The sequence below is a fragment of the Aphis gossypii genome, chromosome 3 (genome assembly GCF_020184175.1).
Source record: "Aphis gossypii isolate Hap1 chromosome 3, ASM2018417v2, whole genome shotgun sequence".
Classification (NCBI taxonomy): domain Eukaryota; kingdom Metazoa; phylum Arthropoda; class Insecta; order Hemiptera; family Aphididae; genus Aphis; species Aphis gossypii.
In genome coordinates this window covers 8080883-8106965 of record NC_065532.1, presented here as the reverse complement: position 1 = coordinate 8106965, position 26083 = coordinate 8080883, and the positions used below count along the sequence as shown (strand labels likewise).

Sequence of the window (26083 nt, the reverse complement as noted above, 5' to 3'; positions counted from 1 at the left end):
TTGGAGCCTTTAAATGCATGAAGCTTTGAGATGGCACAACTCATAAATTTCCAAAATGTACATAAAACAGTATTCTTGTCATATGCGGTCTACCACATATTATGTTAACCAACAATGGCCTCAAAATCTGCTAAGTCAACAAAACTATTTCTCTTTACTACATAAGCTGCTTCTATGCAAAACTCCAATCTAATTCTAATCAGCTCATTAGAGATTTACTCTTTTATATTACCAGGGAACTTGACAAAATGACTTAAAGATAATTAGTGCGAGACTTAAAAAATGCATAATAAAACTGTAAACTGTTATTAATTTAAATTAATGAATTTACTCCTAGGGAGGTGTCTTTAATGTGAGATTTCATAGCACATAAATATTCATCCCTTTTTTATCGTACCTCATATTAATATTATCGTACATAAATATATTTAATTATATTTCAAAATAAAACCTTCTAATTAAGAAAAAACTGATAGGTATTGATGAAATTGAATTTAGTAGTTGTTTTAAGACCTACCAACTAGATATTTTTATTCTCAATCAAACTACCTGATTAATTAAATAAAAATATTTTTAAAAACTTTGCAAAAAGTTTTGACTGTACCTACATGCTCAAGTTACTACATGTCTACATACACAAATTTGTACATAAATATAGAGAAAAAAATTGTTTATTTTAATTTGTATGTTTGATATCTATAGGTTACAAATTACGTAATTTATAGCTAGGTATTTTTCTAGAATAAAAAAAAAATAATAATGATAATAGTATGTATTATATAACATAAATATTAATTAGGTAGGTACCTATTCACTAAATATAAATGCAATATTTCGTTGTACGTCTGCTTTAATTTTATTATTAACACCGACGAGATCAGCAAACAACTAATCAAAGTTCAATACTCATCATTCAATGCAAAATAATAATTTCAACGATAAATTGATAAAACGAATTGTTGTATTATTTTAATGATAAGTATGATGTATATACATTAATAAATGTAAAAATTTAATAACTGCTTTATGGAAAATATTAAAAAGTGATTGCCAAACGTTTGTAGATTACATTTACGAAACCGCCTAACGGGTACTAACTACTACGAATACTGAATAGTACTCTTGACTCTTGAGCCTTCGATGGGAGACGCGAAGAAATTTAGGAGAAAATCGAAAAGTAAAATACTCGAAAGTTGAACCTTGAACATGCGTTCAGCGTTCGAGACGTTATCGAGTGCCGAGTGGCGCCGGTAGCCGGCGATGACGGGGAGACAAAAAGCACGTCAAACCTCGGAACGACGACGGAGGGAAAATCCATGCCGTCCGGTCGGGTGACACTGTTTTTCACATCGAACTCTCCGCGGCCCGCGGGGATAGATTTGTATTTTGTACATCAGCCGGCGAGAGAAGTCTACAACTATGGTTAATATTTAATACTTGATAGTTGATCACGTTCACGTAATTCACGTAGCATGTGTCGTCCGGCGGATTCAAAAGACCAGGAACCCCGACCGGAAACGACAGCGTTGATAAGTGTGCATGGACGGCATTCGTCCATCGACGTATAGTAGAACAGGTGAGGAGGAGAGGAGGGAGGTCCGAAGTCTACCGGGGACAAAAGCGATAAACTCACGCACGTCATCGTAAGCGATAAGCAACCGTAACCCGTAAGTACCGGCAACCCTTAAACCCTAAATAGTAGATAGGTATTAATAATGTCTGCGCGCAAAACGAGACGTAAAATAATGATTCCGAAACCAACGATTAATAGCTGTTTATTGTCGATCGTGTGTCGACGCCGTGACCGCGACCGTATTCCCGCGGTTAAGTCCGCCGGTCACGGCTCCGGAGACAGCGCATCGTCAGTCCGAATTCTCAAGGGTTAGGGTAGAGCAGAAAAATAGAATGTGGGTACATTGTTTAAGTAAACTAATCGCGTTGTAGCGTTCGGTGTTTATTACTTTCTTACTTTGAACGTGCGCGGGGCTCTCGTGTCTGGACGACGATTTTTATTTATTCTATATCGAAAGTCGTCGACCGGCCGCTGTCGTCACTCGTAGTCAGCTGTTATGCCGTGGTCGCGTTTTCGATCGAACACCGCACACTCGCCACAAGTAAACGTTAACGTCGATTGTTGATTACGATATAATTTATCAACTACCTATGACGGCAAAACACGATTATTTAAAAATAATGATTATATTATTATTACGCTGTGGCTCGGACGCGTCGACTATACGACTGCACGACGGCCAAACAAATATCGTGAATAGTGAAAGTTGCGCACGCACACACGCACCGAATACGGATTATGCGGTCGAGGAAGCCGCCGGGTTCGTTTCGTCCGTGTCGCTGCTTCACGGTTGTTATTGTTGTTTTTAAAAATAATATTATGACATGTTGCGTTATCACGGTTGTTGTTCGCAGTTGTAGTTGATAACAAGAAAATTATTATTATTGTTGTTGATACGGCGTTGGGCCTGTTAGGGGGGTCCTGGAGTACGGAGTGATGGACCGGACCGCTCCTCCCGCAAAATGCACGTTGTCGTGTTATCAGCTGTTGCTCTAACACTGCGATTCTCATATTTTGTTGTTCTCATAATCGTTCCCGATGAATCGATCGCCGGCGGCTCGCAATTCGTTTCTTATGTTAATGGACGTGGTGTTTGATTATACTTTTGATTCGTGTGCGTATATAATAGGTACCTAGTCACGATGTCGCATTTTCATTCCCAAACATTATTTTATATATTTTTGATTTTACCCAAACCTAATCGCACTGTACATTTTTCGTGTCCTAGTATGTTTAGACATCAAATATGAAGTGTTGAAGATGGAAGAATAACCTAACCTAACCCACACAGTTTTAGAGCAATATGCGCGATCTAAATCCTCCAAAAATCTGTCTTAAATGGGTATCTGGCGACTTGTTTGATAGGATTTGTTTACTGACTAATTAGAAAATATGTTGACGTTGTTTTTTTTAGCGAATTAATTGTTTGAGTTTACACTTTTTGAGGCAGCGATGAGTTCAAAAAGTTGTACGTTCTGTCTTTCCATTAGATTGTATAAATTAATTAATATCGAGTACACCTACTTGGATTGTTGGAATAGTTGGATGTTCTATATGCATTTTTTCAATATTTATCCGTGAAACCCGATCATAACGCAATTTTATGATTTGGAGGACCCCCTATAGACTATAGGTCGTTGACACAGGTACTTATTAGTAGTGTCAGCATTTAAAATAAGTCGTGTTTTTTTTTTAAAATGCGTTGAAAATTGCACATTTTAACAATACAAATTTAGAATATGCCCAAAAAATATAACACGAACGTCCTTACATTTCTGATAGCTACTCTTTCATTTTGATTATTTTTCAAATTTGTGTGATGTATATTATGTAACCGAATATCGATTATATGTAATGACATTTTAAGTTTATATATTTAAGACATTGTTGATAAAATATATACATCAACAAAATAAAATGAAAGTTTCTTATTGTACTTCAATATTTCATAACTATGATACAAATAACACTCAAATATGCATACCCACTGTTATTGGAGAGGGTAGAGACAGGTCGGTTACATACCTTTAAGTGTACGTATTTTGTGTATAAATAATATATATATATATATAAAGTATAGCATTACGTAATTTAACGAACTCATATAATATAACTTACCTATATCAATTAAATTTTTAAATATTATGTATTGCTATATATAAATTACATAATGCAATATGCTATCTATAAATACCTATTTTGTTAAGACATTGAATGTAAATTTGTCATTAATAAAAAATATAAAAAAACTCACTTAGGACTTGTACTGTGCCTGCGTAAGAATGTAATATTTTGTTTTATTTTCAAATTATTGTGTATCATTAAACAAATATGATATTGTTTTGATCGATTGCAGCAAGACGATTTTCTATCACAAAATAAATTATATAATTGCAATGTTAATTTGTATGATATTTATGTTTTTTCTTAAACAACAAAAAATGTTACAGAAAATACATTTCAATCAAATCAAGTTTATCACTTTTATAGTTGTATGCATATTAACCTAATTATTTTGATAAATATGTTAAGTTTACATTTAAAATAAACCAATACTACATTTAATATTCTTTTAAATTTAATTAAATATATAGAACTGTTATTGATCTGGTTATTGATACTTCTATTAGTCTGTTTTTATATTTTATAGCCTGAGTGGAGAGTAGAATATGAATTTCCAATTACATAATATGTATATAATAGAAAAAATGCTTCAATTTCCAATATACCAATATCTCTTTTAGTAAAAAAGTGAATGTGATTGGACTTTTAGGAAGTAAAAATCAAAAATTCCTAATACTTTACTTAATGATTGGGGAAAATAAAACAAAAATTTTTATGCAAACTAGTTTTTGACTAAATCAATTTTCTCGTTTTGATATAACTCAAAAATGAATAACCGTAGATACTTGAAATTTTTATAAAATTTTAATTAAATCATTTCACTTGGTATAATTTTCTAAATATTTTAATTATTTTTTATTGGCACTTGAAAATTTAATTTTTTTTATTTAGCGATGTCTTCGGTAAAAAATAATGCAATTTATCGTGTAACCAATAGTAAAATAAATTAATAGCAATATCATAAAATATATTTAGTAGTTTAGGTTTTTTGTTTGGAATAATTTCTTATCATTGAATTTGTAAATTTAAAACATAGGTACATTGCTGTGACTTATAGGTACTTCTCAATGACAAGGTATCTACTACCTACCATACCTAAAATAACTTAGCCATGCTCCTTACTGTAGTACTGTTATTTACTGAACCCCCCTTTTTTAAATACTATTTTTGAGTTTAGTTAATAAGTTAAATTTTGATTAGATGTTTTTAAATTTGCTAGTTTAATTTTAATTATTGAATGCATAATTTTGGTACATGTAAGAAATATTTAGTATTAAAAAAATGTATTTCTTGTAACATAAAATATTTCTTAGTGATATTATATTTCAAGAATTTTAAATTTGTATTTGACCTTTTATTTTCACTTTACAATCAATAGGTACCTATTGTATTATATTGGTGCTGATATAACTATTGCTTTCTGCAAGTATAATTTCAACGATTGACCAGTTATCTAATAAATATCGTACTGACTTTTATTTATTCATTTTATTTTTATAGATTTTACCTGTTTAAGATTTATAGACTACTAGAATTCGTTTTGGATTAATTATATAATTATGTGTAACACAATATGAAAAATGGAAAAATGAAAAATACTAAATGCCTATGCCCTATTTATATAATACTACAGGCTGATTAGGTATGGTAATTGTATCTATAAAAAGGAAATTGTATTGTGTGCACAGGAAATATTGAATGATAAGAGTAAAGAGATTAATTTCTTTACTGTTTATGATTATTTTGTCTCTAAGTAGTGTTATGGTACTAACTATATATATTTTATTTATTAATTTCCCCATTATCAGCCTATAACATTTATCGTTTTCCCTGCAGACACAATTACTGATAAGTAGTATGTAGTATGATAGGTTCTATAAAAACACAATTTGCTTCTACCTATATTTAGTCTAAATTCTAAATAACTAAAATAAAATATACCTACCCATCGTATATTATATTGTTGAAAGATAATTTTTTGAATTATTTATAATTTAGTATGTAAGAAATACGTTAAAAATAAATTATCAACGATAAAACGTAAGCAGATACTTTTACTCACAAATTCTGAATTCATGACAATTTTTGGATAAACTGAGTGCTGTTTAAAATTAATTTTTAATGTCATAATTATCATTAACTCAATGATTTTAAATTTAAAGATTCTAGCAGTCCGCCCGAATCCAACTTCTTGTGTTTACACGTTTGTATTTTATATTTGTATAATGTATACTTATCCAACAGTACATCATCACAATAAATGTTAATGTGTAGCTTATATAAATTATAATATTATATAATTCTGCAACACTTAAATTAAATTTATATAATTATTATTTGTCTTATTTTTCTTTACTTGATATACCTTATAGTAAATTTATGTATTGAGATGAATTAATCGTATTATAAATACATTAATATATTTAATTTCTATATAAGTTATATATTTCCAATACATAATATATTATAATTAATACTAATTGATTATTTATTCTACTACGCAAAAGTATTATTTTTCATGTATTATGTAGTCGTATTGGAGGCTAACGAAAGAGAAAGTAATACGTGTGGTAGGTAGGTTCTACAATTTTCATACGCTACTTGGTATTGAGTACCGATATCTGAGTTGTTTTAATTTAAAACCTTTATAATTCCTTAAAATTGAAATAAATTTGTTGGTAGGTACTTATAGTTTTTTAATTCTAAATTTATATAAATTCTTAGGTACCTATACTCAATAACAAGTGATTTAGACGCTTAATTAGGAGAAATATAGCTTATTTATAGAATATACAGGTAAATAATATTAATCATATTATTTTTTAAATTAAAATTATCATGATTGCATTCTGCAAAACGATCGTAATTCCTTAGTATAAGTGATTCTATAATAAATTTTTAACGTTTGTGTGTATCTATATTATTTTTTAATTGTTTAATAATTATTCAAGATTTTAATTTACAGAAAAAATATATTATGTACGCACTTAATGCATTTAATTTGGTGATTAGTTAATTTAGTTAAATGATTTACACGATATATTATTTTATATATTGCAGGTTTAATAGATTATGATAAAAATTATTCTAAAATTATGTATTATGATAATCTTAATGATAGAAAAGAATGTGTATAAAATACAGAAAATGATTTATAATGTATGCATTTTATGAAATTAAAAATAGTGTATATAAGAGTACAACAAATGCATAATGTTATAATTCTAAATACAATTGTTTTAATTTATTGTGTTGATTTTTGTACTAATCTTTAGAATTTATTAAATTAGGTTAGTGTTAAAATAGTGTAAACACATTAGTGTAAAAGGTATACTGCTCAGGTATTTGATTTTACTCAGTACTGCTATAGTGTTGAATGCAGATTAATTGGTCATTTTAAAAATTTGCTTAAAATATTAAATAGTTTTAAAAGTAAAATATGTAGTCGTAAGAATCAGTATAGTTTAGGTATGCCTATAAAACTGACAAGCGTTTAACGTTTGTAGTTATGTTGTCATTGTCATATTTTTAAATTCAAGCGATTTGATATAATGTTTTAATAGTAATTACTATTTACTAATTAGTATTGATTATTGTATATTTTAATCGAAATATAAGATAATGTATTATATTTGTACAAATATAGGTACAATCATAATGAATAACATTATTGAAGCTAACTGAAATGTTTTAAAATTATTTTTGAGGCCGTGGTATAAGGTATAACTATTTATTTATTTAAAATGGTTATATCTAAAATCTATTTAAATGCACTAAATTAATTTTCCATGTTTTAGTATTTTATGGGATTATAAAAATGTATGAATTATTATATTATAATCATCTTAATCTAATTCATAAATCGTACATTTTAGACATTGGCATACTATATTTTAATATAATAAATTTATATTTTTGTATATAAAATTATGTTGTTACCATAGAACACTAGAATCTTATGTAATTCCACCATATTTTTTGTATAAACTTTCCTTACAAATTTTCCAGTATCTGTTATGAGAGTATGAGATAACTACGCATACTGCGTATATTGCTGTAGCAGTTATTGCGGAGATAAAATTCGTTTAATATAATAATGTTATAAATGTCTCTATAAAAATCATTATAATAATTTTCTCGATTTCCATCGACCATAATTTCTCTCGTTTTCCCGGAAAATTAATTTCTCCAACGCATGTTTGTGCGTGTGCGAGCATACCTGTATAAATTTATTATAATGATGTACAACAACAACAATAATGTGTCTGATATATTTTATCATTGTGTCTATACAGTTTCACGTGTTAGTTCGCGATTTGACTGGCAGAGCGTATCGCTCGGGGCACTACGCCTAGCCACGTTGTACTGTCCGCGTGTGTAGTCGTCACGTACATGGTGTCTACAGCAGCACATGCCCTGGTTGTGGTAGGGGTTCTGCCGCCGTCCCGCCAACACACAGTTTAAATACATTCAGGCCATCCCCAGTTCACGTCAATCCGTATCAGTACGCTGGAACTACGCTCTCAACATGTGCGGTGAGTACTTACATATTATTTATGTATATACGATAATTTTATGAATTTTACAAACTGGAGTATTTATTTTTATTTTTTTTTGTGTACCTACTAAAATCTAAGTATAGTTCAATTCTATTACTGTATGATTTTTGTTTATATTATAATAATCGTTAATAAAAATATCATTAAATATTTTTTTAAACATATAATTATTCACGTTTTCGATTAGGTATTTGCTATAAATTAAATTTTTAATCGTCTTGCTTAACTTTTCCAACCGAATTAGTAGAATAATAATTTTATATTTTTATAGCAATAAAAGTATATATTACAATTTTATAATATCTTATAACATACTATTGGAACTAAATTTAACTGAGGTCTATCGATGATTCTCAAATATATCACAATTTTAATTTCCAAACTAAAATTCCCAATTGTAATGTGATGATAATTTAATAACTAAAAAATGTATTTTAATGATCTTGTGGCTTGTAGACATGTATATAGATTAAACTATTAAGCATTTTTATTGTTTTTTAATGGTTTTTGATAAACAGAAATTATGTTTTTTTAGTTGTTTGAGTTTTCAAATTGCAAAATTACTGAATTCTATTTTTTCTTAATGTTTGAAAAAAATATACGTGTGTTAACTATCTTACGTGAAACATATACATATGTATCCAGCTAATTAAAAGGAAATATTTTGAAAGAATAATTTGAATTTTTTATATTCTTAGTCTTTAATGAGGGTTAAAGTAATAATTTGTTTTTAAATGAAAGGCGTCTTCAGTATATTATGCAATTGTGTTATGTGTGTAAGTTACGTACCTTTCTCTGTTAAACTTATAATAAATTGTTTCCTAGGTGCAATGTGGTGCATTTGCCTTAGGAGATATTACTTTTGTCTAAATAAAAAAAAGATAAAGACTAATGCTAGGTAGATGGATCATGTAGAAGTAACGTATGAACCGGTTGTTTTGCCATTCACTTTCATTGGTTGTTACAACATAAGAGGTTTTAATATACTTCATACTTGGATCATATCCAAAATGGTAATTTGTTTATGGACAACTTTTTGCTTTTGAACGTAACCAAAAAATAAATTTGATGGAAATTTATACATTTTAACTAAAAAATATGACTATTTATAATTTTTTAAATGTTATCCTATTCTTTTAAACGAAATGTCGATAAATAAAAAAGTATCTGAAAATATAGAAACATTGTCATAGTTTTATGTATTAGATTATGATTTAACGACTTTTAGTTTTATTATTCACACATAAAAGGTTTGCATAACTATAAACCTATTAAATTATTACTTTATAGCTACAATACAGTTCAAAAATAATTTTTTTGTAAAACAATCACTAATTAGTAATTACGTTGAAAGATTATCAAGTAAATATTGTAGATATTAACATAAAAGTGAAAAACATATAAAATGTAAATAGATGTGAATCGAATATACGCTCTGTCAATAAGTTTATTTATTTTTCTTATATTATATTATTTTATAGACTACCGCAATGAGTTTATATTTATTCATTATTGTAATTGGATTGTATAGGGTAGTATTTTTTTTTAATAATTTTGATTAATAATATACTGAAAATCGTCGAAACTAGGTAAAAAAAAAAAAAATTATATTTTTATTTATTTGATAATTATAATAATACAATAGGGAAATCAATATTTAGTATTTTTAGATAAATATAATTATAAATTTATAACAAACTAATCAATTATAGTTATTAACTTCAAATTATAAACACCCCGGGCTCAGATTCGAAGAAGGCTTTACATTATATGTACTATGTACAAGCGTAGGTATATATTTAGATTTAATACATTTGAAAGTTGTTTAATAAACAGGAATATTAATATTAATATATTTTGCATAATAAATACCAATGTTTGAAAGACGTACCAGAAACGCCCTTTTAATTTTATACACAGGAATTCATATAATCATATTGAACAAATCATATTATTTATTTTTCCGTAATTTTATTATGTTATCACTTTTATATTATAGTATATAATGTAAGGGCGTGTATGTTTTTTTTAAAAAGCTTACATTTTATCAATACTAATAAATATTTTTTACAATTAGGTAATTATAATACGTATTTCATACAAGGCCGTACCTGTGGGGGATTTTGTGGGTTCACCCCCCCTGAAATTTTTTCATGTTATATTATGTGATTATTTCTAACACCTCATTCAAATTACGTTTTTACCACTGATTATATGTACAATTAAAATAAAGTAATATATATTGTAATCGAATTTTTATTTATGTTTTCACTAGTCACTACGTAATTAATGTTTAATGTTATAGTATTTATTTTTATTTTATTGAAAACTTATATTAAATAGTTATTATTTTTAAAGTGATAATTTTCTAATAATAATATTTCACGAATATTTGATATAATTGTAATAATTTTATATTGTTGTTTTAATTAGGTATTGATAAGCATGTATTTTGTTTTGTTTTAGGAATTTTTGCTTATCTCAATCACTTAACACCTAAATCTAGGGAAGAGATTATAGTCCTTCTAGTAAATGGTCTAAAGAGATTAGAATACAGAGGTTATGATTCAGCTGGTAAGTGACATTTTTTCATAATATTGTTTTATACCTAGTTTTATATATAGTAATTAATTTTTTTTTTACATAGTTATTTTAATTTAATGTTACCAGTTATACAATTATTTATAAAATATATAGTTTTATGGTATCCATTGAATGTAATTTTCAAAAAAAATTGTGTCTTGTTTTTGTTTGTGTTTATTTTTACGTAACATAATGAGTAACAAGTTTTAACTACAGTCTAATAATCAATATTTTAAAAAGAACAATCATAATATGTAAAATTTCTTTAGTTTTAAGTGGTGCGCTTTTTGTGCATAATATGTTATATGACAATATGAATAGAATGGATAGATGTTAATGATATCTCTTATAAATAAAGTTTTTATTGTTTTAAAATCACGTATTTTCAAACTTGAATAATTTTTTTTTTGTAGTTCTGATACCTCACAGCCAAAGTTTTTTATTTTATGTGGTAAAAATTTCGTTTCTTAGTTATGACTGTAGCTTTCTCGGTTCTTTCCCGCACTTAAGTGTTTTTGCTATATTCTATTTTGTAAGAGGGAAATAACACATGTAGGTGTAGCGTCCCCTTAAAGATTATTTATAATCTTTGCATCAATTATCAAGGCACAACAATTAAGTACAATAATTATTTAATATGATTTCTAAAAAAGAACAATTATATAATATAAACATGGTCAGTGTGATCTATTATTTTTTAAAAAAATAAGAAATAATATATATATATATATTATATTATATATACATACATATATGAGTATAGGAGACTATCCCCCACCCTGAATAAACTATTAAATCATCCTTCTTGTAAGTCAATAATTACAAAAAAAAAAAAATACTTATAAACAAATAAATACTAAAATACCTATTTGTTGCTGATATTATTATCATTAGTATTATAAAGTATTTTATAAAGTACTCTACCTCCTATATATTTGTTTTATTCAATAGTCATAAAGATAGGTTTTCATCGTACTAATTGATATGTACACTATAATATCAAATATAAAGTAATTAATATAATATTTCAAACCACAAAAGTACTATAAGAAATAAAAACTAAAAAAATATATTTTTAAACTTAAGTTTAATTTTATTTTTTTTACATAGAAAAAGTAATGTTTAGTACGAAGGTAGAATATCGTTTTTAGTATTACCGTCTCTGTATCTGTATAGTTACTAGTTACTAATTAGTAATCATTAATAAACATAATGTAGAAAGACAGTTTATTATTTTTTAAATCTAAAACGATTATTTATTTATTTATTAATTTTATTTAATATTAATTTTTTATTTTTATAGCATTAAGGGTTTTAGATAATATTTATAAGTACATAGAAATTGTTTTTCATGAAAGGATTATTTATTTACATAATATGTATTTTGTACAAGAAATATGTAATTCACAAATGATAAATTTCTTTATAAGATGAATGTTTGTGTTTTAAAAAGGTATTGCTTCGATGGTCCCGACGGCAAGGATATAACTATTGTAAAGAAAGAGGGAAAAGTAGTTGCCCTTGAAGATGAATTACTTTCTTGTAAGTTTATTTTACTTGTGAATTGTATTAGATTACCAATTGTCTTAAATTAATAATGTTTATAGTAAAAGATCAACTTGATTTTGAAGAAATCCAAAATAGTCACGTTGGTATAGCACATACACGTTGGGCTACTCATGGTGTTCCAAGTTCTGTAAACTCACATCCACAACGTTCAGACAAAGATCAAGTATTTTGTGTGGTGCATAATGGTATAGTAACAAACTATAAGGAAGTTAAAGCATTTTTAGAACGTAAGGGCTATTATTTTGAATCTGAAACTGATACTGAAGCAATTGTAAAGCTAGTGCATCATATTTATACACAACATCCAAATTTATTATTCAGAGAACTGGTCGAACAAGCTGTACAACAATTAGTATGTTGATAGTATATCTATAGTATTGTAATACATGCGTCATAGTAATAGTTTATTTCTGCAGGAAGGTGCCTTTGCTTTGTGTTTTAAAAGCAAAGTGTTTCCCGATGAATGCGTAGCAACTCGAAGGGGAAGTCCACTTCTTGTTGGAATTAAGTCGGATACAAGGCTAGCCACCGATCACATTCCAATTCTTTACAGCAAAGGTATTAAAAAAAGTTGCAATATTTTTATTTAATCTATTAGGATAAGTTTTTTTAGTCATTTTGGCACATTGGTTGTATTTTTGTTTTTGTTCCGTTTGTGTGTGACCCGTGCAGATTCGATGATAGACGGAGAGTCTCTTTCATTAACAGGTACAAACCATTAGACAAATCCGTATATCTATAACGATCGGAAGTTAATTAATGGGCTTTAGCGTTCAAATTTCAAAAACAACCTAGATATTTCTAGAGTTGGCTTATTTGGTGGTGGTACTAATTATGATGTATAATATCTAAGTGTAATACATCACTCCTGAAAATATTTGCAGTAGCAAGTAAAATATTCATTTTAAAAATAAATAAATGGATAAATTTTGAACGTTTATGTTTATTTTTAGTAAATATAATTTTCCAAATATTATATATCTATTTACCTCTTTGAGTAATACCTTAATAATAGTTTATATTAGGTATATTATTTATTTATTTTAAGTGAATATATTACATAGGTACTTATACCTTGCTACCTACTTAGTACATTCAACATTTATCTGTATGTTTACGATCGTGATAATAATATTGAAAAATTATAGACGACACATTAAAGGTACATTTTATTAATTTTTCATAAACTATTAATTGTATAAACAATTTAATACAAGTAAGTTAAAAACTCTGGTTTGGTGAATAAATACTGATTTGGAAACAGTTGTTCAATAATATTTGTATTTCATTCTGATTATATTTGTCTATACGAGAATTCGGTTTTACATAAAATTGATGACTCAAAATACTATTTATATAATATATGCGATACACGTAAGTAGGTAATAAATTAAAATAATACTAAGTTTTTACTGAATTGTCAGGCAGTATAGTTAACTATAAAAAAACAAGTATATTATAGAGATGTATAATTATTATTTATTGTGTTCGATATTATACATTATATTTATATATCTTATTATGTATCATCATAATATACTATTATACAATGTAGGGGTACTGCGGGTAACAAGTCCTTAGTAGATTTATTTAGTTTGAACTGATTAAAATTAGAGTAAACATTCAAACACTTAAGTACATTCGTAATTTTTATTTTATTTTGAATCATTGATTTATCGAAGTGTATAACTTATACATTCGTATTTCATCGTAGAACTGAATAAAAAAAAATATTGGTTAATGTGGATAGATGACGTGTTTATATATGACTATGATCAATATTACTGCAAACAATATACTTTCGTATTATTATTCTAAAGTGCCTAGTATTATGAAGGTTTGATAAGATGATTATAATATTTATCTATAGTCACATAATTCATAGGAAATAGCATAATTAATAACAATAGGATTGTTCGTATAGAAAACACTATGTATAATAAAAATGAATCAATAAATGTATGTTTTTTATTATTTTTAAAATAATTAAGAAAATGTATTGCTCTTACGATACTATAATATGTATTATTATCTAATTAAATCTAAGTTAATAATTATTAAAGTACAAGGATTTATTTGGTAAATAGCTAACGAATTTCTCACTAAATTACTCAATGCAATAATACATAATATATTGGTTTGTGGGACTTTACATTACAGAGGTCGTAATTAATTTTAATTTGTCTCGTTGAAAATGTTGTAATTTATTTAACGATTATAATTTTAACAAAAATCTTTGATCATCGATTTAAATCAACTTAACCCTATCAGTTTTTAACAGTGCGATGAATAATAATATTTCTATAATGATTTTGAGAGAACGTCATATTTTTATTTTTAAAACACAATGATGTTTGGTAATATTTATAGCATAGTATAGCAACAAATTAGTATTGGTTAATTTATTTCTTATTTATATAATTTTATAATTATGAGTTATGACTCGACGTATTTTAGTTAATCAATCTAGAAACTTTTCACGAACAAATAATGCTTTTGATTTATTGTTTTTATATCTACTAGTGTTAATTTCATTAATTTAAGTAAAATTGATATGACGTTCTCTTTATATATTGTATCTTGTTAATAATTTAGAAAATTATTTTTATTATATTTTGTATAAATATTTTAATATGTAAATATCTTTATATATATAGTAGACATATAAAAGGCTTTAACGCCTTTCTTGTCGACCTAATATGCTACGAGGAATAGGGTGCATGTGGTCTGCGTTTGTTTCGAAAATTTATTGATTTAATACAAATTTGTGAAATAATTTAGAACACCGTTATATTCGTGGTGATAAAATGTCCATTCCTATTCCACTACCTCGCCAAGAAAGCACGTCAGAATTTCATGCACTAGGAGAAAAAGAAGAAGTCGAGTATTTTTTTGCGTCTGATGCTAGTGCTATAATTGAACATACAAACCAAGTTATATATTTAGAGGTTTGTTTTTATTGTTCTAACCACTTACGAAGACGGTAATTAGATGGTTTATAATTTTGTTCATTGTATTAGGATGATGACGTTGCTGCTGTACGAGAGGGTCGGTTGACTATTCACAGGATGCGCATGTCTACGGCTGATCCTCATGCTAGAGAAATCACTACGCTCAAAATGGAAATCCAGCAGATTATGAAGGGAAATTTTAGTTCCTTCATGCAAAAAGAAATATTCGAACAGCCGGAATCCGTGGTGACAACGATGAGAGGCAGAGTAAATTTTGAAAATCAGACAGTCGTACTCGGCGGTATTAAAGTAATTAAAAACATACCTTTTCAGTACCCTATAATATTATATATTATAAAGATAGACTATAGTAGGTACAGATGTAGGTAATTGATTTTATTTCACGATGAGAATTATTCACGCATCACGCAGTTTTAATTGTGATACCTAAAAAACAATAACAATAAGATTGATTTTTTATGAACCATTATGTTCTTTTCTTAGGATTACATTCCAGAAATAAAACGATGCCGTCGACTAATGATGATAGGCTGTGGCACAAGTTTTCATAGTGCTTTGGCGACACGTCAGCTCTTGGAAGAGCTCACTGAATTACCAGTTATGGTAGAATTGGCTTCAGATTTTTTGGACCGTAATACTCCGGTGTTTAGAGACGACGTATGTTTTTTCTTGTCACAATCTGGTACGTCTTTAAAATGGTTTTTATTTTATAAATGTTTTTCTTGTGAAATACGCGTATACCAGCGTTTAATATTTTTATTTATTTTAGGGGAAACTGCTGATTCTCTTTTGGCGTTGAGATATTGTAAACAGCGAGGAGCTTTAATTGTTGGTGTTACAAACACCGTTGGTAGCTCTATTAGTCGTGAATCACATTGCGGTATTCATATAAATGCTGGACCCGAAATCGGTGTTGCCTCCACTAAAGCCTATACGTCACAATTTATTTCACTCGTGATGTTCGGCTTGATCATGTCTGAAGATAGAATATCATTGCAAGCCAGAAGGACTGAGGTAAAGCTAAAAAAACCTATTAAATTACTTTTATTGTTATATCGAATATTTTTACCATCATGTATCCATTGGTATATTATACCTTAGGATCTTATTTTTGAAATTATTATTTGCATTAAATACTATAAATTCTGTTTTTGGTTGGTGAATTTAATTCAGTTTTGTTGTAAAAATCTTGGCTTTAAATTAAAATTTTAAATAAAAAAATTGTAAAATTGTGTTATTTTTTAATACTTGGATAAAATTTAAATAATTAATTTGAAAAATGAATAGAATATATTGCCAAATACTTAATTTAAATTTTTCCCCAATAAATATATGATAAAATATTATTATCGAGTTTTATAAAGAATCACTAAATGTTTAATAAATCAATAGTAAGTAAAAGTCCACTTAATTTTAGTAAACTATTAAATTAATGATTTTTTTACGCAACTTGGCAAAAGAAAATGGTTGTATTATATATTTACAACTACTAAAATCTAGAAATATGCAAAATATTTTATTATTATTATGGTAATGTCTTAAATCAAATTTATATCTTATTAGAAATTGATTAATATACAAAATCATTGATTTCACAGCTCTGCAGAAATATGTCCAAATGACTAAACTTTTATGTTTATCTTTTATTACAGATCATCAGGGGCTTGGAAAATATAACAGAACAAATTCGTGAAGTACTGGCAGCAGACAAAAAAGTGATGAAGTTAGCTGAATCTTTATATCAAAAGAAATCATTGTTGGTTATGGGAAGAGGCTACAACTATGCAACATGTTTGGAAGGAGCATTGGTTAGTTTTCAATTACATCATGGTATTATGTTTTAATAATTAATACATTTTTTCTTTTTATAGAAAATTAAAGAGCTGACATACCTTCACAGTGAAGGCATTTTAGCCGGTGAATTAAAACATGGACCATTAGCTTTAATCGACAAACAGATGCCAATAATTATGATACTAACAAAAGATCCAGTTTATAAAGTATGATTCTATATTGATTTATAGTATTAATAATTATTTATTTTGTTTAATATATTTTTATTATAGAAATGTATCAATGCTTTGCAACAAGTTACTGCTCGTGAAGGCCGTCCAATCGTCATCTGTGAAAAAGATGATGTAGAAACTAAAAGCTTAGCTTGGCAAACTATTGATGTACCACACACTGTTGATTGTTTACAGGTATTAGTTAAATTTTAATATTTTTTTTTTACTTAAAAATATGTAGTATCAGGTGTTAATATTTCCATAATGTGTCCATTTATATACTTATATAATTGATAACATTGATAAGTATAATAATAAATAACAATGTACCTATTACTTAAAATTATTGATATAATTAACTTACCATTTTAAACATAAATTTAAAACTGGTAGATACAATACAAATGTATAATATAGTAGTATAGTACAATCTCTTTAATCCAGCTATGCAATTATTCAACACTTCAACTAACATGGTTTTTCCTATAACGTGGTAACCATACACCATTTGTGTTATTTTTGTTATTTTACAATGAACATGGGAATTTTATCAAATTGGTGATATACCAATACTAGTAATAAATTCCATTGGTATAACTACATAATAAAATAAAAGGAAGTATTTCTTGCAAATAATGAAGTATCAATATCAAAATTAATCAATTAATTATTAGAGTTAGTTATTAAATTCATAATTAATAAAACTAATAACAGTAATTTATAATTATGGATAATATTATAATTTAATTAAAATTAATATATAGTATATATACCTTATAATAAACATATATAAATACCTAAGTATTTCCAGTAGTCTGGATTTTTCAATAATTTGATACTGCTTTGTTCTATGTGTATCGGATCTATGAGATTGTATTATTATATTAATTTATTAATATAATATTTACAATTTTCAAAAATAATCAAACATTGGCGATTTAATAATAAGTTAATAATGTTCTGATGTTAAACACATTATAATTCCTATAAGTTAATTTTTTTTTGTGAAAATGTAATGATGTAAATATGATTTTAGGGATTGCTGACTGTAATACCAATGCAACTGCTGTCTTATCATATTGCGGTTATGCGTGGTTGTAATGTCGATTGTCCAAGAAATTTGGCCAAATCCGTGACCGTTGAGTAAAATCCATTTATTCCAATTTATGTTTACCACATCAATAAATATAGCATTTACTCCAACATCAACAAATCCTACTTTTAATTTTAATTTGTAGGTATAAAAAATGTATTAAAAAGTTTTAAATCTTTTAAAACTATGACGGTAGTATTGTCACACACCGAATATATTAATGTGTTAATAATGTTGTAAGCGCTAAAAAAGCTATCATATTAATATTTCCTTAAGAAATAAATATTTTACTATTTATTATCAGGTAATTTTTTAATTGAACTTTTAAGTATTACTTTATCATGTGATTAATTTTGTTTACATTAAAATTTCTCATTTAAATTTTATTTTTTTAATTCATTATTGTTTGTTATATTGTTTCATTCCTTTCAATTTATACATTTTTATATTATATGTGCTTATATAAATGTATTATAAAATATTTTTTTATTCATTTCAAATACATTTTTAATATTTTAATATTATGATTATTTTTGACAGTTATTTTATTAGTAGGTATAAAAATAAAATACCTACATTTATATATGTAATGCATTTTATTTTATTTTCTTAACCTGTCATTTAATTTCATCCTATGATAAATGCATTGATACTGGATAATATTATATTTATTTGTAATAACTGTTTGTTTAATTTTTATCAAGAACAATTATTAAAATTTTAGTATTTGTGCAGTATGCATAATATTATAATAAAATCTGATCTTCTCTTAAGCTTTTTTTTTTTTTTTTTTTTGTTTTCAAAGAAATTTCAAATTATTTAAATTGATGAATTTTCTACGACAATTGCTTGTTGATCTTATAATAGTAAGATTAATTGAAATCTTTCTAGAAAACAAAATAAATTGGTATAGCAATTTGAAAAAACAACATAATATTATACATGTTATGTGGGTAACCAAAAGACCATAGTAATTGGTAGGCATTAAAAAAAATTTTTGAAAAGAAGCTTAGTTTATCCATAAGAGTATTTTAAGTTTTTGTTAAAAATCTGTTAACTTTTTGAAAGCTAGTTTAAATATTAGAAGATTGAGAAAAATTTTTTATGTGTTCAAAGAGTTTAATCCTGTATTAGATCACCATAAGAAATGTATATTTTGCAATAATACAGTTGGTTATCTTTTAGAATACCTAGTATCTTATATTCTTATGGAGTTTAGCTTACCTAAATACTTCTGTTTATCCAAATTGTTACCGTTATAAAGCTATATCTGTATTCAATGAATTACCTTGAGAAATTAGATTTATTCACAGTTTGGGGTTGTTTAAAGCAAATTAAAAAAATATCTCTTATTGAAAAGGTGTTAATACCTAGCACCAAGAATGATTTGACTGTATTTTTGTTTTTTCATTTTACCTGCATTTTAGTATTTATATATGTTGTATCTTTTTCCTTTTTTTCTTATGTCTTTTGTAATTATTATTTAAATATTAATATTGTTACCTAATTAATAACCATCGTCCAACGATAACCCCCTTCTAGCCACAAACTTACTTAAAGAGAAGGGTAATCAATTCTTTAGATTAATACCTATATAAAACAGAGCTAGGTATACCTATTTAAAAACTGAGTTGAAGTTAAAAAAAATGATTGTTATAATTATAATTTAAAAAAAAAAAGTAAATTTATTTGAACATTAACTTTTGTACCTACCTGTTTATACAAATATTAAATTGATACTTACCATAGCAAATAATACTTGAAAATGTTTATTCACAACATTACGACAATGACATAGTTACAATGCAATAGATACCTACCTATTTTACCTGCAGTTTGAAATTCATAGAAATAAATTGTAGTCTTAATCTATTTATAATATTTTTAAAAATACATGCCACCAGCCTTCATTACCAATTCTTTACCTAACATATCATGTCCAGCATTTATTATACACGAGACCTATAATACCTATAGTACAATACTTTTATTCTAAGCTTAAACAATTTGTTGATTGTAAAGGAAGTAGGTATTATATTAATTATTGGTGAATAGAATAACACGCGTGTGGTTTATTATAGGTATAGGTAGTAGGTGCCTACTTTTATTGTGTATAAATAATGGAGTATGCTAAAGCTTTATGAGTTGGACGATTTTGATAACAAAATCACTTAGTGATTCTTCCAAACTTGTACGATGAAAATATTTGTTAGGTAACAGTTTTATATTTATAACACTAAAATAGGGATTTTCAAAAATCTATTAATTATTAAAAAAAAAAAAATCAAAAATCGATTATCCCCCGCCTACCATATAAGTTCAATGACCTATAATTACACCGATGCTTATGCCACAGACTATATTTATGTATAGTCTGTGGACTGTGGTGCTTATGCAGTTAAACACATATATCTAGCTTTATAATACTATATCGTAATATTATTTGTTTTCGTCGATCAAAACTATCACCTATCTATCTTAATTGTAACTAAATTAAATAAATTGTATGCAACAAATATGATAATAATTATAGATAATTAATATTTAGTAAAATAATTTAGCCCGAGTGGGGCACAATTTAACATGTATATTATATGGCGGTTGACGGCTGTTATATTTTATTTTGTACCTACATTATCGGTTATCGGCCTTCGATCACGCGAAAAAAAATATGAAAATAGTCGTTTCTCGACATATTTTGTCCCCCAACGGTCGACGGACTTTATTGCGTTATACACTATATACATATTCATTATAATAATATATCAACGAACTCATTCATTTAAATAACCGACACACGTACTTACGAACACGCGCACGCACGCACGCACACACTGTTTCAAATGATAGGGTTAGTCTTCGTGAATCAGCCACTACACAATAATACGGTAATATATAAAATATAGTATATAATAATATCAGAGTTGTTAATAAAAAAGTTAAAAATAAGAGTGCACCCCCCCCCACCGAAGTTAAGAGCATAAAATTACCAACTTATTATTTGTTTTTTTTTTCCATCAATTTGGTATAATTGTACAATATCATGGCAAAAACGGTTTTGAATTCTTAATAAATTATCCTTGGTTAATTATACTTCAAACATCTTTCTATTTTATTTCATTTTAACCGAATAAAATAATTATTAAATTTTTCTTAATTTTGTTAATACCGATAGTATCGTTAAATCATGATTTGGCACAAAGAAATGTATTCAATAATACATATTGTTATTTGTTGATATGAAGTTTTGAAAACAATACATCTCAACACAGATAAATCAACATGGCGAATGCTGATGACTCTAGGTATTTGTGCAGGTATGCAAAATCTCTGAATATTATTTTTTCATTTATTACGACAATACTTTAATTCTAATGAATAATAACTATAATTTAATCGTACACTTAGGTACATAAACAAATTAAATTTTAATTCTGTATATTTATTTTGCTGTGATACGTTGTTATTCAAAGTTTAAGTAGGTATATACTTAAAATAATAATATCGGAATGTCGCATGTACATTATGTCCTTGATGCCGGGTAAAAAAATTGCTCAAATCTGCGAAATTGTTGAATTAAATACCTATGCAGATGAGAACTGAGGAGGTTAAGCACCCCTCTCCCTATGCCCAATTAAAAGATGGCTCTGATTAGTATACAATATATAATATTAGGTAGGTAGGTAAATATTTTTTGGGACACAATAGTATAGCAATAATGCAATATAATAACTAACAATATATAGATAGGACAATCGGCCAGAGATTTGGACTTCGTGCTAAATGTCAGCAAGTTACCTTGTACACTGGGTTATTTTTCAATTAAACAACACTTATTATTTTAAAAATTATTACTTTTTTGGGAATATTTGTTTACATAGTTTTCGGTCAAAATAAAACAAATTTTTAAAATATTTTTATAATTATAATTATTTAAGTTTTTTAATTTTTTGAATGACAACATATATTTTTAATTTCATATTTCAAAGCAGAATATTTTTCGAAGTATTTCGATATAAAAAATCGAAATTCAGACGAGTATAGTTTAATTAATTTGAACTATAAATATTTAAAGTTTTGGTAAACGGAGTAGTAGACCAACATTTTGCGGCGTGACCCTATATCCACACCATTCATTTATATAAACTTTAAATACCTATAAGTTATAAGTTATAACTTGCAGTTATTTTAACCGACTTTTCCTAAGTATATATAATAATATATTACAATAAAGAGATGAGTGTAACTTTTATTTTTTTTTCAAGCTTTTTTACTGTGGTTAATATAATAATTGTTTTATTAACACACACACACATACAATATATATAAACTAGAATATTCATGGTGTTTATATGGTTAACCATTTTTGAATTACAACAAAATATGAAAACTGATTTTATCATTAATGAGCTTTGTGTAAATATTTTCGTTTTCAATTATTATTTTTTATTCCCCAATTATTTTGAAAAATTTTTTGAATTTTTTATTTTTGACTTAATGAAGTCTAGGTTTACTTATGAAGTACCAATATTAGATTAAATGTTTAGCTAGAAACTGTCCTTAAAGTTGAAGATTGAAATTTTAAAGCATTTCTGCTGCTCCTAATGGTGACTTCAGACCAAGAAAAAACTTACAACCGTTCTAAATCTAAAATCACACTTGTCGTATATAATTATTTTTGATTTATGTCAAAAAGCAATTTGGTTAATTCGATGACAATAATTATAATATACAGACGCGCCGCCCCAATTAGTACTTATATATATTTGATTTACCTACACACAATCAAATAAAATACTTGTATATATATTATACTTTATATGTCATATATGTGTACACCGGTACAGTGAGACATAATGTCAACATAAAAAAGGGGAGAAAAATCAATTAGGCGTGTGGAAATTAATGTAAAAAACGGTCATTGACAAAAAAAAAACACAACATTTTTGAATTATTAAATAAGCGCTGTACTAGACCTCTGCCGGTCATCCCTTATTTGGTAGGCCAAGGACGGACTGTCACCGTGTGCTATTTTATAAATTATTATTACACGTATATCGTCGGTCAGTTTTTCTGTGCTGCTTTAATTCGTTGTGCTAGACACGACCTTTGACATAAGATATAAGACACATATACGTGTTTTCTGTTATATATCTAGCCATTACATCGCATAATGATTTATGAATATAAAAATATAGATTATTGATACGTAACTTATATTTTGATGATGTGATGTATTATTTATACATTATACGCATGTATATAATAATACTATGCGAGAACTGCGGTACTAAATTTTTCTGATAGAAATATCTTAAGACATGTATCTTAGGGGAGGGAATCGCGAAGGGTTATACTTTTTTTACAATTTTACTTGTATCGTCGTGATAATCTGCGCTTAGTTTCAATCAATTAGAAATTCGTTTTAACTTTATTGATTTATTTACCAAGTTATATATATTTTTAAGCTATGATGTCGGTATATTTATTAATGCTGAGCGGGGCAGCTAGATGAATGTTTTGATGTTTTTGTATTTTTTTAAGTATGCATAAAAACATTTTAGGGAAACTTAAAAAACTTGAAAATTTAATTAATTATTTCACTTTATTATTTGTTTTTATTGTAATTTAAAAATACTGAAAACACATTGATAATTTTATCAATAACAAAAACATTTGTTTTTTAGTATCATATTATGGAGTTGGATAAATTCGGCCATATTCACATATATTTTCAAATTATTTTGTAGCTGAAAAATTATAAAATTTTTAATTAACATCAATGTATAATATATACCTATAATAAAATACCTTTAATTTTATAAAATGACAGAAAGTTACTGTGAAGTATGTCACTATTATGTGTGTATTAAATTTAAATTTAATGAATAATGATAAATCATTGTATACGAAAAATGATTTTGAGTAGGTAAAGACATATTGTCTTTAAGATTTAATCTTTAAATCAGATTGACCATATTAGTATATATTACTTAAGTAATAATATAATTTCAAGATAAGTTTAAATTTCTCTTAAAGAAATATTTATTTAATTAATAGTACCTACTCGTAATACATTAAGCTTAATAAACTTTTACCAAAAACAATGCATTTGAAAATATCACCGTGTGTCACAATATGTCACAATAATATGAATAATATAAGTAAAAAGTTTCAAGTACACACGAGTTATATTTTTAAGTTTCAGAAAATTAAAATATAAATATTCAATAAAAATTCCTAGTATGTATGGTTATATGATATTGTCAAATACTGTTTTTGCTAAAAATTCATGTTTTTCTTTATTTTTTTTTTTTTGTATTACCTATTTAGAAAAGTATTTCTTAATTTTATTAAATTATTTTGAATTAAATGTTGATATGTTCTTGATAATAAAGTTTTACTTACTCGTGTTTACGTATTTAAAATAAGATCATAACGACGACGTTCCCATTATGCTAGGTATATGCATTAAGCATTAAGCATGTAAATAGATAAGACCATGTATGTTTTTTTTGTTATCTGCCTGATGGTTAGGGAGATAAATCGCTAACATCTCGCACGACAAATAAATAATCGCAGCAGGCTTTCGTGAAGGATGTTGATGCTCTCGAGACTTAATCGTAACGGATTCTTATTATTATGACGCAAGTATGACGTTTTGTGTTCGATGTGCAAGTATCTACTACCTTATGCCACATTTTTTTTAAACTCGTTGTTTTATGGTGTTATTATTATTGTACATATCGGATGACTACAAAACGTATTATCCACGTATTAATGTTTACTGTATTTTCGTACAAATGTACGAATGCAATAATAATAATAATAATAATATGTCAATATTAGGTATATCATATTTCTACAGAAACATAGAATATTTTTGCTGAATTGTATATTTTTGTGTTTATAGGAATAATGTGTAACGTGTATTGTAATAATATAGTATTGGCGCACATCCGTGATCGCCGTCGCCGCCGATGATATCATCAGTTCCGATATTAATGAATAATGATAATATATTGTCTTCTGCGGAAATAGGTTGTTCAAACTTCATGTATACTTCTAAGTACTTACTACAGTCTACAGTATTTTCATATGTTTACACACGTATGATGCATACTTATATAATAATGTGTCACATGAATGCCTATATTTTATCTCATACGTTTGAACACGAGGTTTTTTGTATTATATGGGTAGTATTATATGATTGTGTGACTAAGAAACAGATTTCGATAGAACTAACAAATTTAAAATTTAATTTTGTTTTTTGGATGACCTAATTTTTTTTGAGCATTTCAAATTCACATAAACAACATCTTTCTTTGAACGCAAGTTGGTATTTTTAAAAGCGTACCTACCTATCTTGATTTACGATCGTGTTTTTTTGATGGTCAAATTATAGATTTTGTATTTTATTATTTGGAACAGAAAAAATGCAAAAAAAAAACATCGAAAAATCGGATAAAATCATGAATATACGACCATCGACTATTTGAATTGAAACTTGTTATTAAAATTAATATACCATTGAAAGGTAGATTTAATCCGTTTCTTTTATTACATAATCATTAATTATTTATTTATTAAACTTTGCAGAA

General features: G+C 26.6%; 1 protein-coding gene across 3 annotated transcripts; it reads left to right on the top strand.

Moving 5' to 3' along the window:
- Positions 1-1375: 1375 nt before the first annotated feature.
- On the top strand, positions 1376-19064 carry LOC114118936 (glutamine--fructose-6-phosphate aminotransferase [isomerizing] 2-like). 3 transcript variants are annotated; one of them, XM_050202643.1, is made up of 15 exons: positions 1376-1667; positions 7993-8232; positions 10723-10834; positions 12293-12381; positions 12447-12760; positions 12825-12966; positions 13081-13116; positions 15190-15356; positions 15429-15668; positions 15864-16062; positions 16150-16394; positions 17033-17188; positions 17252-17380; positions 17447-17581; positions 18423-19064. In XM_050202643.1, exons 2-15 carry the CDS (start codon positions 8226-8228, stop codon positions 18531-18533), a joined length of 2082 nt encoding a protein of 693 aa, XP_050058600.1. In that variant the 5' UTR covers positions 1376-1667; positions 7993-8225; the 3' UTR covers positions 18534-19064. The 3 variants fall into 3 exon arrangements, with proteins under 3 accessions (XP_050058600.1, XP_050058598.1, XP_050058599.1); XM_050202641.1 differs by lacking the exons at positions 1376-1667; positions 7993-8232; positions 10723-10834 and having other exon boundaries at positions 12255-12381; XM_050202642.1 differs by lacking the exons at positions 1376-1667; positions 7993-8232; positions 10723-10834; positions 13081-13116 and having other exon boundaries at positions 12255-12381.
- Positions 19065-26083: the final 7019 nt, after the last annotated feature.